The 12,594-nt window shown below is 45.1% G+C and overlaps 1 protein-coding gene across 1 annotated transcript in view; it reads left to right on the top strand.

Moving 5' to 3' along the window:
* PRPS2 (phosphoribosyl pyrophosphate synthetase 2) overlaps window positions 1-12,594 on the top strand; it is an 82,470-nt gene that overhangs the window by 22,779 nt on the left and 47,097 nt on the right. The window contains exon 2 of the mRNA XM_030201594.1: window positions 1,043-1,226. Coding sequence (XP_030057454.1) covers window positions 1,043-1,226 — 184 coding nt within the window. The remainder of the gene's footprint in view (window positions 1-1,042; window positions 1,227-12,594) is intronic.

Here is a 12,594-nt window from a genome sequence, read left to right as displayed (position 1 = left end):
CAAAGAACGAATTGCGTTCAAAACCTGCACCCTGGTTCATAAAATTATTCATGGCGAGGCCCCGGTCTACATGGCAGACCTCATAGACTTACCAACCAGAAACACAAAAAGGTCAGCACACACATACCTAAACTTCCACTACCCAAGCTGCAAAGGACTACAATATAAATCAACATGCATCCAGCTTCTCCTGCATAAGCACGCAACTATGGAATGCACTACCAAACGACATGAAAACAATGCATGACCTAACAAACTTCCAGAAATCATTAAAAACCAATTTGTTCAAAAAGGCATACCATAACGATCCAACCTAAACACCTGAACCTGCAACACAACAAAACTTATACCAGAACTGGACAAAACTTAACTCTTTCTCCCTGACTGCCTAATTTACTCTGTCATTTATGAACGTCAACGCAATGCCACTATGTATTTTTCATACTGGAATTGGCGATCGCCATCACGGTACTATGTAAGCCACATTGAGCCTGCAAATAGGTGGGAAAATGTGGGATACAAATGCAACAAATAAGTTTTGTGTGTCCATTCTACCCAGTGAGAGCTTTTATGTTCACCTAAGGGCAATTGTGGCACCACTACATAGGAGGAACTGCTGTATGGAAGCAATGATGGACTTTTGCACTTTCCTAAATGCTCTGAAACCATCTGCATTTGCTACCAAGTACATCTCTCATGATTTGTGTGTGATTGATGAACCGCAGTCTTCAGGGAACATCCATTAACAGGCAGGACCAGCTTTACATTTCATATTCTCCTGTCCATATGATCTTCAGTGCCTTAGTTTTATACCAAGGGAAAGAATAGGGGAGAAGATGGTGCCACTGTTATGCGCCTTCCCCCCTAGCTTACTTTGCATTCCTGTTTAACAGTCTTGATTTGTTAATAACATTTTAAGATAAGTTTACCTATTAGTGTGTAGCCCATAGTGTCTGCATAGCACAAATGCAAAATAAGAAATCTGAATCTAGCTAAAACCAAGTAATTTCAGTTAACCATTGTTTTGATTTTTGTCTCATAGTGTAGAGATTGGTGAAAGTGTGAGAGGGGAAGATGTATACATTGTACAGAGTGGTTGTGGAGAAATCAATGACAACTTGATGGAGCTTCTCATCATGATCAATGCTTGTAAGATTGCGTCATCATCCCGAGTGACTGCAGTCATTCCTTGCTTTCCTTATGCCAGGCAAGACAAAAAAGACAAAGTGAGTACTATGATTTCCCACTGAAAACATAAGGCATAGTAATGGCTTTAGCATTGCTAGTTGTGGTCTCCTTTGTGAGACAGGAGTTTACATAACCAGCTATGCTTGTTTCTTCGCTAAGTCTTATTTTATGAACTACATTCTAATGTATTCTGAACAGACTAGTAAACCTGATCCAATATACATAGTCCCGTCTATTTAAACAAAGGATTGTTTTGTGTGTGTGTATACATATATATATATATATATACAGTGGGGGAAATAAGTATTTGATCCCTTGCTGATTTTGTAAGTTTGCCCACTGACAAAGACATGAGCAGCCCATAATTGAAGGGTAGGTTATTGGTAACAGTGAGAGATAGCACATCACAAATTAAATCCGGAAAATCACATTGTGGAAAGTATATGAATTTATTTGCATTCTGCAGAGGGAAATAAGTATTTGATCCCTCTGGCAAACAAGACCTAATACTTGGTGGCAAAACCCTTGTTGGCAAGCACAGCGGTCAGACGTCTTCTGTAGTTGATGATGAGGTTTGCACACATGTCAGGAGGAATTTTGGTCCACTCCTCTTTGCAGATCATCTCTAAATCATTAAGAGTTCTGGGCTGTCGCTTGGCAACTCGCAGCTTCAGCTCCCTCCATAAGTTTTCAATGGGATTAAGGTCTGGTGACTGGCTAGGCCACTCCATGACCCTAATGTGCTTCTTCCTGAGCCACTCCTTTGTTGCCTTGGCTGTATGTTTTGGGTCATTGTCGTGCTGGAAGACCCAGCCACGACCCATTTTTAAGGCCCTGGCGGAGGGAAGGAGGTTGTCACTCAGAATTGTACGGTACATGGCCCCATCCATTCTCCCATTGATGCGGTGAAGTAGTCCTGTGCCCTTAGCAGAGAAACACCCCCAAAACATAACATTTCCACCTCCATGCTTGACAGTGGGGACGGTGTTCTTTGGGTCATAGGCAGCATTTCTCTTCCTCCAAACACGGCGAGTTGAGTTCATGCCAAAGAGCTCAATTTTTGTCTCATCTGACCACAGCACCTTCTCCCAATCACTCTCGGCATCATCCAGGTGTTCACTGGCAAACTTCAGACGGGCCGTCACATGTGCCTTCCGGAGCAGGGGGACCTTGCGGGCACTGCAGGATTGCAATCCGTTATGTCGTAATGTGTTACCAATGGTTTTCGTGGTGACAGTGGTCCCAGCTGCCTTGAGATCATTGACAAGTTCCCCCCTTGTAGTTGTAGGCTGATTTCTAACCTTCCTCATGATCAAGGATACCCCACGAGGTGAGATTTTGCGTGGAGCCCCAGATCTTTGTCGATTGACAGTCATTTTGTACTTCTTCCATTTTCTTACTATGGCACCAACAGTTGTCTCCTTCTCGCCCAGCGTCTTACTGATGGTTTTGTAGCCCATTCCAGCCTTGTGCAGGTGTATGATCTTGTCCCTGACATCCTTAGACAGCTCCTTGCTCTTGGCCATTTTGTAGAGGTTAGAGTCTGACTGATTCACTGAGTCTGTGGACAGGTGTCTTTCATACAGGTGACCATTGCCGACAGCTGTCTGTCATGCAGGTAACGAGTTGATTTGGAGCATCTACCTGGTCTGTAGGGGCCAGATCTCTTACTGGTTGGTGGGGGATCAAATACTTATTTCCCTCTGCAGAATGCAAATAAATTCATATACTTTCCACAATGTGATTTTCCGGATTTAATTTGTGATGTGCTATCTCTCACTGTTACCAATAACCTACCCTTCAATTATGGGCTGCTCATGTCTTTGTCAGTGGGCAAACTTACAAAATCAGCAAGGGATCAAATACTTATTTCCCCCACTGTATATATATATATATATATATATATATATATATATATATATATATATATATTATAATCATTGTGATTAATATTATAGGAAATTATATGGCCTTATCTGACTAAATCACTCATATAAATATTGAGAAAAATAACTGTTTCTCCTTTTTGTTTGATTCATGAATGTTCCATAAATATCAGATGCTGTTTGTGTTCAGGTGTTGCTGGGGTATGGCAAATAGAGCAGACTGAAACTAAATACAGTGAAACCGGTTTTCGTCGATAATTCGTCCGAAAACTATCGACGAAAACCGAGGCAACGAGCAATTTTTCTTTTAAATGAATAAAAAAAGACTAGTGTATAGAATAAATGAACATTTAACATGGCATTTACCTTTCTGAAGACTCTTCTTGGTGTATGGAAGATGGAGAAAGAGGAGCAGAGATTATTGTTTGGAAGGGGGATCCCCCTCCATAAGGACACTATCTGGGGGGGTCACTTCCCTTCTTGTTCTTTTGCCACTAGGACCAGCTTCTGGGGGGGGGTGGGGGTCACTTCCCCTCTTGTTCTTTTGCCACTAGGACCAGCTTCTGGGGGTGGGGTGGGGGGGGGGGGGGGGTCACTTCCCTTTTTGTTCTTTTGCCACTAGGACCAGCTTCAGAGTCTGTGGACCCATGCCGCACAAGAAACGTGTCCAAAGACGTTTGTTTCTGTCGCCTCTTTAAAATTTGCCTAAAATGGGGCAACACATTATCATTGAACAAGTTGCAGACACGGCTTGCAACAGCTTTGTCTGGGTGATTTTTCTCCACAAACACCTGTACTTTACTCCACATGGAGAGGATGTCCTTAATCTCTGAAGAAGGCACATTCTCTACTGTTTCTTCCTCATTATCTGAAGCAACTTCTTCATCTGCTGTCTGTTGCACTTCTAGTTGAAGGTCTTGCAGCTCTTCTTCTCTGTGGTCATCCACCAACTCTTCCACATCCTCACCACTCACCTCCAAACCCATGAAGTTACCTAAATGAACAATTGACTGCACAACATGTGTAGGGTCATCAGGTGAAGGATCTAACCCTTCTAAATCTCTCTCATGCATACATCCTAGCCATAATTTCTTCCAGCCACAGTTTATCGTCCTGGATGTCACTCCCTGCCAAGCCTTATCTATGAGGCTGATGCAGTTGAGAATGTTGAAATGGTTTTTCCAGAACTCTCTTAAGGACAATTCTGTATCTGATGTCACCTCAAAGCACCTTTGAAACAATGCTTTTATGTAGAGTTTTTTTGAAATTGGAAATGACATTCTGGTCCATGGGCTGGATGAGTGGTGTGGTATTAGGGGGCAAGAACTTCACAGTGATAAAACTGAACTGCTCCAACAGTGCATCTTCCAAACCTGAAGGATGTGCGGGAGCATTGTCCATTAACAGAAGGTACTTAAGGGGCAAATAATTTCCCGGAGGTATTTTTTCACACTCGTGCCCAACACTTCATTCATCCACTCAATGAAAATTGCCCTCGTGACCCATGCTTTCTTGTTTGCTCTCCACATCACACACAGTTTACTTTTGATCACATTGTTTCTGCTAAATACTCTAGGAGTTTCTGAATGGTACACCAGTAAGGGCTTCACTTTACAATCACCACTAGCATTACCACACAACAGAAGAGTAAGCCTATCTTTAATAGGCTTATGTCGTGGCAGTGCCGTTTCCTCCTGTGTAATGAACGTTCTCTTTGACATTTTCTTCCAAAACAGGCCAGTTTCATTATAGTTGAAGACTTGTTGGGGGATGAATCCTTCAGCCTCTACGTAATCTTTGAATTCAGACACAAATTTTTCAGCACCAGACTTGTCCGAACTCGCAGCTTCTCCGTGCCTAGTAACACTGTGTATGCCAGTGCGTCTCTTGAATTTTTCGAACCAGCCTCTGCTGGCCTTAAAATCACTTAGTGAAGTAGCACTCGTCCAGGGCATTTTCTTTATGAGATCGGCATACAGCAGTCTGGCCTTTCTTCATTTGCCAGATGTGGAATCAAGGCTGGCTTAGTTGACAATTTTCTTCTATGATTTGTTTTGGGTGTCGAATAAGCAGACGTTTCTGGTGGTCACAGCCTGTCGTTTGATGTGGTTGCTCTGCTGGGCGGCAGGTGCAGCTTCTAACAACGGCTGTTTCTTCTTCCTTTTCAGGGCAAACTATTGTTTGAGAACTCAGTGAAGTTGGCAGAAGATCTGGATGATTCATAGACTCAATGTCTTCCTGAGGACATGTCTACACGTTCTTTTTGGTTGGGTCACGCTCGCTCTTATCTTTGGGACACCAGGACTAGGGCAGCCTAGTTTTCTTCAGCGATCCAGTCCAGGCAGGGTCTCAGAACTCCCAACTTCATCTGTTCGAGATCCTCTGGATTTCTACTGAAGGGGGGTGATGGGGCGCACAGTCCTATCTTTTCTGCATACAGTGGTTGCTGCTATCCATCCCATTCCACCTTTGTCTCTTCCTGCTTCTTAGATGTTCACCATGTACACCTATACTAAGTGACCAGCGAGTTCTGTTGGTCAGATTTTTGCTTCATACTTGCACAGGACTGTAGGAAGGTAATTCCCCTTCCAACCCACCTAGCTAGGCCTCTGCATGGCGGGACAATGTCTGGGGTGACCCACTGAGCAGAAGTGACTTCCTATATAGCCTCATGCACTGCTAAAGATTGAAGCAGTCTTCTAATGCTCACCATTTTAAGGTTAGCAGATGCAGCGTGGCAGGATCAGAAGCAGACATATTCAGAACCTAGAGAGCCTCAGGTATATAGGAAGGTGGCAACTCCTTACGAAAAACTCACATTGTGGTTGGATCATCAGATTCCGGACCTGCTGAGCAGAAATTCCTCCTGGCATAGCCTCATGCTGTCGTCTGGCTGGTCACAAGAAAGGGGATCTGGTTTCGAGAGCCATGGTGGCTGTTGACTGAGAGAGGCAATTTCTTTAGCTGGCCTCTAGATGGGACAGTCTCTTCCATTGTGGGTGGCAGCGCTTTCTTCCAGATCGCATTTGACTTTTCCAAGTCCTGTCTGGCTTCCGTGGCTGCCCTTTGCAGTTCGGCCACTTGTCCCCTGTCCTGCCGTGAATGGCTTTTGGAGATCGTCCACTTGATCTGCTGTCCTTCCCTTGCTAGGCTTTGCAGGCTTAGCATGGCAGTGCTAGGCATTCCAGACTTGATGTGGCATGTAGTCGCAACCTGTGGAACATCGCTCCAGCCTGCTGAGGTTGTAGTACCCTGCCCCACTTGAGAACTGCTTTGGTACATCCCACAAGTCTCTGGATTGATCTGTGGGACGCAATGGAAGGTAAAATTAGTCCTTAACCTGATAATTTTCTTTCCATTAGTCCCAACAGATCAATCCAGAGGCCCACCCTTTGTTGTTTTTCTTTCCATTAGTCCCAACAGATCAATCCAGAGGCCCACCCTTTGTTGTTCTAGGTTGTGTTTTCTTCTAGTTGCTTCAGTTTCATCAGATTCCTTCATTTGATTTTTTGGCTTAAAAAAAAAAAACCAAGCAAAACAAATCAAAACATAAAGGAAACCTTCTGTTGTTACCCTCCCGCAGTCATGGGTTTTATGCAGGCAGGAGAGGACTTACTGTTAGGTTTCCTCTTCCTTCTTTCACTGCTTTGGTATCGACAGTACTGAAGTTAAGGTGGCTGCACATGACTACATATAGTAAACCTCTGAAGTTCTCTCTATCTCCACCTGCTGGTAGAGGGACATACCAGTCTCACAAGTCTCTGGATTGATCTGTTGAAACTAATGGAAAGAAAATTATTAGGTAAGGACTAATTTTATCTTTGTTTAGTTTCTTTTGGCAAGTTTGTTTCCTTATATATTTTGCGACTCCTGAGGTCTACTTAGGCCCAAGCACCAGCTGTGGCTGTTTTTTTTTTCTCTCTTTCAGAAGAGAACTTCATTTTTCATGATTGAACTGTTTGATTTCACATTGACTGTCTTGATGTCACAGGAAACTTTCAGTGGTTTTAAGTAGATTCATTTCTGGGACTGACCCCCATAACTGATGTCTGTCGTGCCTTGGCCCTGAACATGAGGCCTCTAAATTCTCTGTTTAAAAATTCAGAAACGGACCCAAAAGAATAGAGGCCCAGTGTGAGAGTTTTTGACGTTTCTAAGACCGACATCAGAGTGGAAAATCTTGGAATGGAGGAGTAGCCTAATGGTTTGTGCAGTGACCTGAGAATCAGGGGAATTTGGGTTCGATTCCTACTGCAGCTTCTTGTGACTCTGGACAAGTCGCTTAACCCTCCATTGCCTGAGGTACAAAATATGTGTCTGTATATAATATGTCTCCTGTTATTTGAAGAGGAATTGGAGAAGATTGTGAAAGACCTGGGGGACTCCAAGCCTCAGCGGTTACCTGAGGATAGGCTGAGGCCTTCTTCCAAGGGTCCTGTGTTTTCCTCCTCTTCCAGACCTCGCTTCCATGAAGCTCACAGGTATCGCCTGGGGCGCTCTGCTGGGTTTTCTCAACGTGCCCGTTTTCAGCAGAGGAGCTCCTTTCACTCGGACAAACGTTCCTCAGGGGCCGGTTCAAGGCCAGGAGTTCAGGGGCGTCCTTCACAATGATGGGATGCCGGTGCACTCCTCGATTCCTGCAGTAGGAGGACTTCTTTCCCTCTTTCTAGAGGAGTGGACCAAGATTACCTTGGATCAGTGGGTCCTGGACCTGATCAGAGAAGGTTACCGACTGGAATTCGGTGCCCCGGTAAGAGACGTGTTTGTGGAGTCCCGATGTGGCACAGAACGGGCGACGGTAGAGGAAACCTTACGAGTCTTGCTTCACCTCGGAGCGGTGATCCCGGTGCCTCCCGCCGAATGCAGCTGCGGCCGCTATTCCGTTTATTTTGTCGTGCCTCAGAAAGGTGGGTCTTTCAGACCGATCCTCGACTTACGAAGAGCCAACAAGGCCCTCAGAGTATGACACTTTCGCATGGAAACCCTGCGCTCCGTCATTGCGGCAGTATAGCCAGGAGAGTTTCTCACATCTCTGGACCTAAAAGAAGCGTATTTGCACATTCCTACCTGGCCCCCGCATCAGCGGTGGTTCCTTGGGCGAGAACGCATATGAGGCCTCTGCAGATTGCCCTGCTTCAACAATTGTCTCCAATTTCCCAGGAATATCAACGCAGACTAACGTGGCTCCCTGCGGCCTGGCTCAGTATGGCATGGTGGCTCTCTGACAGGATGCTGCGCCAAGGAATGCCGCTTGCGCTTCCTTCTTGGTGCCTGGTGATAACAGATGCCAGCCGGGCTGGGGACCACATTGCCAGGGAAGCTATGCTCAGGGTCAGTGGACAACCGTGGAAGCGGGGTGCTCCATCAATCGCTTGGAACTGAGAGCAATATTCCAGGTTCTTATGGCCTTTCAAAAGACTCTGAAGGGGCTTGCTGTCCGGGTTCTGTCAGACAACACGCCAGCGGTGGCCTACATAAATTGGCAGGGCGGCACTCAGTGCGGGGCCCTGGCCGCGGAGGCCGCTCAGATTTGCCAGTGGGCCGAGCTCCACCTGCAGCTTCTGTCAGCAGCTTACATAGCAGGTCAAAGCAACGTGCAAGCCGATTTTCTCAGCAGGCATCAAATCGACCTGGCGGAATGGGAACTGGCAGAAGAAGTTTTTCGTCAGATTTGTGCCAAATGGGGGACTCCCGGAATGGATCTAATGGCATCAAGTGCAAACGCCAAAGTGCCTCACTTTTTCAGCAGATGGAGAGATCCTCACTCGGCAGGGTTGGATGCTCTGGCTCAACCCTGGCCCTCGGGCCTCCTATATGTGTTCCCTCCTTGGCCCTTGATAGGGCGAGTCCTACTTCGGATTCGACTACACCGGTGATTGGTGATTCTAATCGCTCTGGATTGGCCAAGGCGTCCGTGGTATGCGGATCTCTGTCCGATGATGATGGAGGCTCCATTTCATTTGCCCCGGTGCCAAACCTGTTGGTTCAGGGTCCGGTGTCTATGGAGGATCCCTGCTGATTTGGTCTTACGGCCTGGCTCTTGAGAGGGCGCAAATGAGAGACAAGGGCTATTCTGACAATGTCATTTCCACTCTCTTGCAGGCCCACAAGCGGTCCACCTCCGCAACTTATGCTCGGATCTGGCGCAAGCTTGAGGAGTGGTGTGTTTCAAAGGCGATCACTCCCACGCGGGTTTCTGTCTCGCTGGTGCTAGATTTTTTGCAGGATGGCTTATAAAAAGGCCTGGCTTACAATTCCCTGTGGGTTCAGGTGGCAGCATTGGCATGCTATTGAGGGAAAGTCTCTGGCTTGTCCCTTGCTGCTCATCCGGACATTGCCCGATTCCTCAGAGGGGTGCTTAGGCTTCGTCCTCCCGTGCGGTCACCTTGTCCGGCCTGGAACCTGGGGCTGCTGTTGAAGGCTCTCCAGTGTTCGCCTTTCAAGCCGCTTAAGCGAGCTTTGGAGAAGGATGTTACTCTCAAGACAGTCTTTTTGGTGGCCATGACATCGGCTAGACGCGTGTCTGAGCTTTAGGCGCTGTCCTGTCGGGACTCTTTTCTACAATTCTCGGAGTCCGGAGTAACAGTACGTACAGTGCCTTCCTTCCTGCCTAAAGTGGTTTCAGCGTTTCACCTGAACCAACCCATTTTTCTTCCTTCCTTTTCTAGGGAAGATTTCCCGGACTCCTTTTTTTTGCTGTAGTACATAATTGAGACCGCGCTCTCGTGGATGGAGGGAAGGCACTCGCACATTCGCTGTCAAGCATGTCTAACCCTCTACAAAGCTCTACTTATAATAGTCATAAGTCCCGGACCGGACCTCATGGGTTGGCGTCATCCACTTGTGAGAATTTAAGGCCTGCTGTCCTTGGAGAATACCTGCTACAGGTAAGCATCTTCATGGTTAGTGCTGTGGGCTAAGAACCAGAAGAACTGGGTTTGATTCCCTGTGCAGCTCTTTGTAGCCCTGGACAAGTCACATAACCCTCCATCACCCCAGGTACAAAACAGATTGTGAGCCCATAGGAATAGAGAAAATACCAGTACTTAATATGCATACTGCTTGGGTTCTACCACAGAAAGGTGGTATATAAAATTGACCCATGCCCAAGATTCCTGTTACTGGTTAATAATCCTGAATGGGAATCTTTTTACATAAAGGTATGTATTTCAGATTCGCAGGTGCTTGTTTTTGGTGAGTGAGAACTTTCCAAGATTTAAATTTCTTCAATGCCATTTACTTCAAACCGTGTGAAGGTGGAATTATCACTTGTATTACATTTGGAAGCTGGAGGCTGTTGGAAGATGGGATATCCATATGTATCCATTTCACTGATCTCTTAATTTTAGTTAGCATTTCTTTCAAAATTAAGCTGTCAACAATACCATTGCTAAAGTAAATTCCACATAAGGTATAAATCTGAATAATACTAGTCTTTTGGCTCTTTATTTCCTCCTCTAGTGAAGAAGTACATAAAGTTCCCCTTGTCTCCTCTCCCCCCCCCCCCCCCCCCCCCTAAATGAGTCAGTGAATAGTTTAGTCTCGTATCGACTACTTTAATCAAGGTGAAATCAGCTTCGTTGTTTAACCTTCAACAGACAGTCCTGCTATTTTTAGTTATTGTTTCCTAAACACTAATAATTCAAAGTGTTCTTAAGTAGTCTCTTCACTGAGGTGCCATTTCTGTTGATAGTTTTGATTTAACCTATTTACGTTGTTTGAAATGTCCACAGTCACAGGCTTTACAGGTATTAATTAGCTTTCTGACTAATCTATTTAATGGCTTATTGATTTTACATGTATTACTAATTTTCTTATGATTTAGGAGCAAGTTTTATGGTTGTATATTTTTGTTTTTTAAATAAATGAAGTCCTAACTTAAATACTGTGTTATGTGTTTACTCAGGTTCCCTTTGTCTAATATCATGTTTTGTTTAAAGATCAGACAAGAGAAGTATTTGACTCAATTCCAGCCCCTTCAGCAGTGCTATGTAATTTTTAAGTGGGTGAGGTTTGAGAGAAAAAAAAGTGGATGTTGGGGAGGTGGGGAGTGGACCTAATGCTGTTAAGGTTTGTGATAATCTCATGTTGCTGTTTCTGCTTGCTGTGTTCATAGTCTTATTAAAACTGTTAATTTTACTTTTTCCCCATCTAATCACATTCCCCTTTGGTGGCAGTACTGAGGCCAGTTGACCAAAGAACTGAATTTTGTGTCGATAGAAGTGTGGTTATAAATATACTGGTCATTATAATTTGTAATTAACCTCTAGTTTACCTTATATTGCCATGGTTCCTTACTTTGTAAGTTTACTAGTGATTTATTAAAAACTAGTGAGAAATGCCTGTTTCGGATAAAAATGAAACGGGCACTAGCAAGGTAATCCCCCCCCCCCCCCACCATCCTCCCTCCCTCCCGAGTTCTAGCCCACCCCCCTCCGTCCCTCCCTTCCGATTTCCACACCCCCCTCTCCCTCCCTCCGTTCCTCAGTCACTTGGTTGCGAGTTTGTGATTAAAGTTCGCAGCGCTCTCCCCTCTGCTGTCACAGAATCTGTGGGATTCGTGCGTTGTACCTTCCCCACCCCGCCCTCTACGTCATCGCGTTTTGACGCGAGGGCGGAGCTACACTGACTGCAGGCCAAACCGGATATCTCTGACGCCTCAAGTTTCCGGCTTTAGGCTTCATTGGAACGTTGGAGGTGCCTTTTATATATATAGATAATATACAGCGTGAAAACTATAACACTCATGTCCAGTCCCCTTCCCCCACCCAGGCCCTGGTCTTACACATTTGCCGTTGCAGATTGACATTGCTTATATTCAGTTGATTGCTCTCTCAACCATTTTGAATCTTTCTTGATGTTCCAATTGTGAGCATATAATGTCAATACCTTAGTGAGAGGTTACGTGAGACTGGATAGAAATGAGTGTCAATGTTAAGGTTAAATTGCTGCGTGATTTGTTCTGCTTAACTCCTCAGATATTAAGCTGAAGAGGGTCAGAGAGCAAGAGACAAAAGGGAAATGACAGTAATTGAGGCGTTCAAATCTTTCTATCCATGAAATATTGTACACCCTATTTATAACATCCTTTTTTTAGTTTTCTTTAGATTCAGGGCATAGAAGTATAAACATAATGTTTTCCTCTTATCAAATCATTGTTTGAGCCCAGTTGTAAAAATTATCATTATAAACACATTTGGAACTAAGATGGACGCCCATCTTTTTTCGACAATTGCGGTTTCCCCGCCCCTTTGCCGGGATGTCCTTAGAGATGGACACCCTTAGAGATGGTCGTCCCCGTTCGATTATGCCCCTCCACATGGGGTATGATGGACTGTTAATATAAACCAAATTGCAGAACGGGCCTGGCATTGTCGCAGGACAGAATATACACTAGATTTGTGGCATATTTATTACCAGAAAGCCTTCCTGCAGCTACTGTTTTGTGCCTGATTGTTTTTCATTAAGGCAGAGCTTCCCGCACATCATTATTCTGTACCTCTGGGGGGGGGGGGGGGGG

Source organism: Microcaecilia unicolor, chromosome 4, assembly GCF_901765095.1.
Source record: "Microcaecilia unicolor chromosome 4, aMicUni1.1, whole genome shotgun sequence".
In the NCBI taxonomy this organism is placed as follows: domain Eukaryota; kingdom Metazoa; phylum Chordata; class Amphibia; order Gymnophiona; family Siphonopidae; genus Microcaecilia; species Microcaecilia unicolor.
Note: the sequence above shows the minus strand (reverse complement) of the source record. Positions and strands in the feature narration are given on the sequence as shown.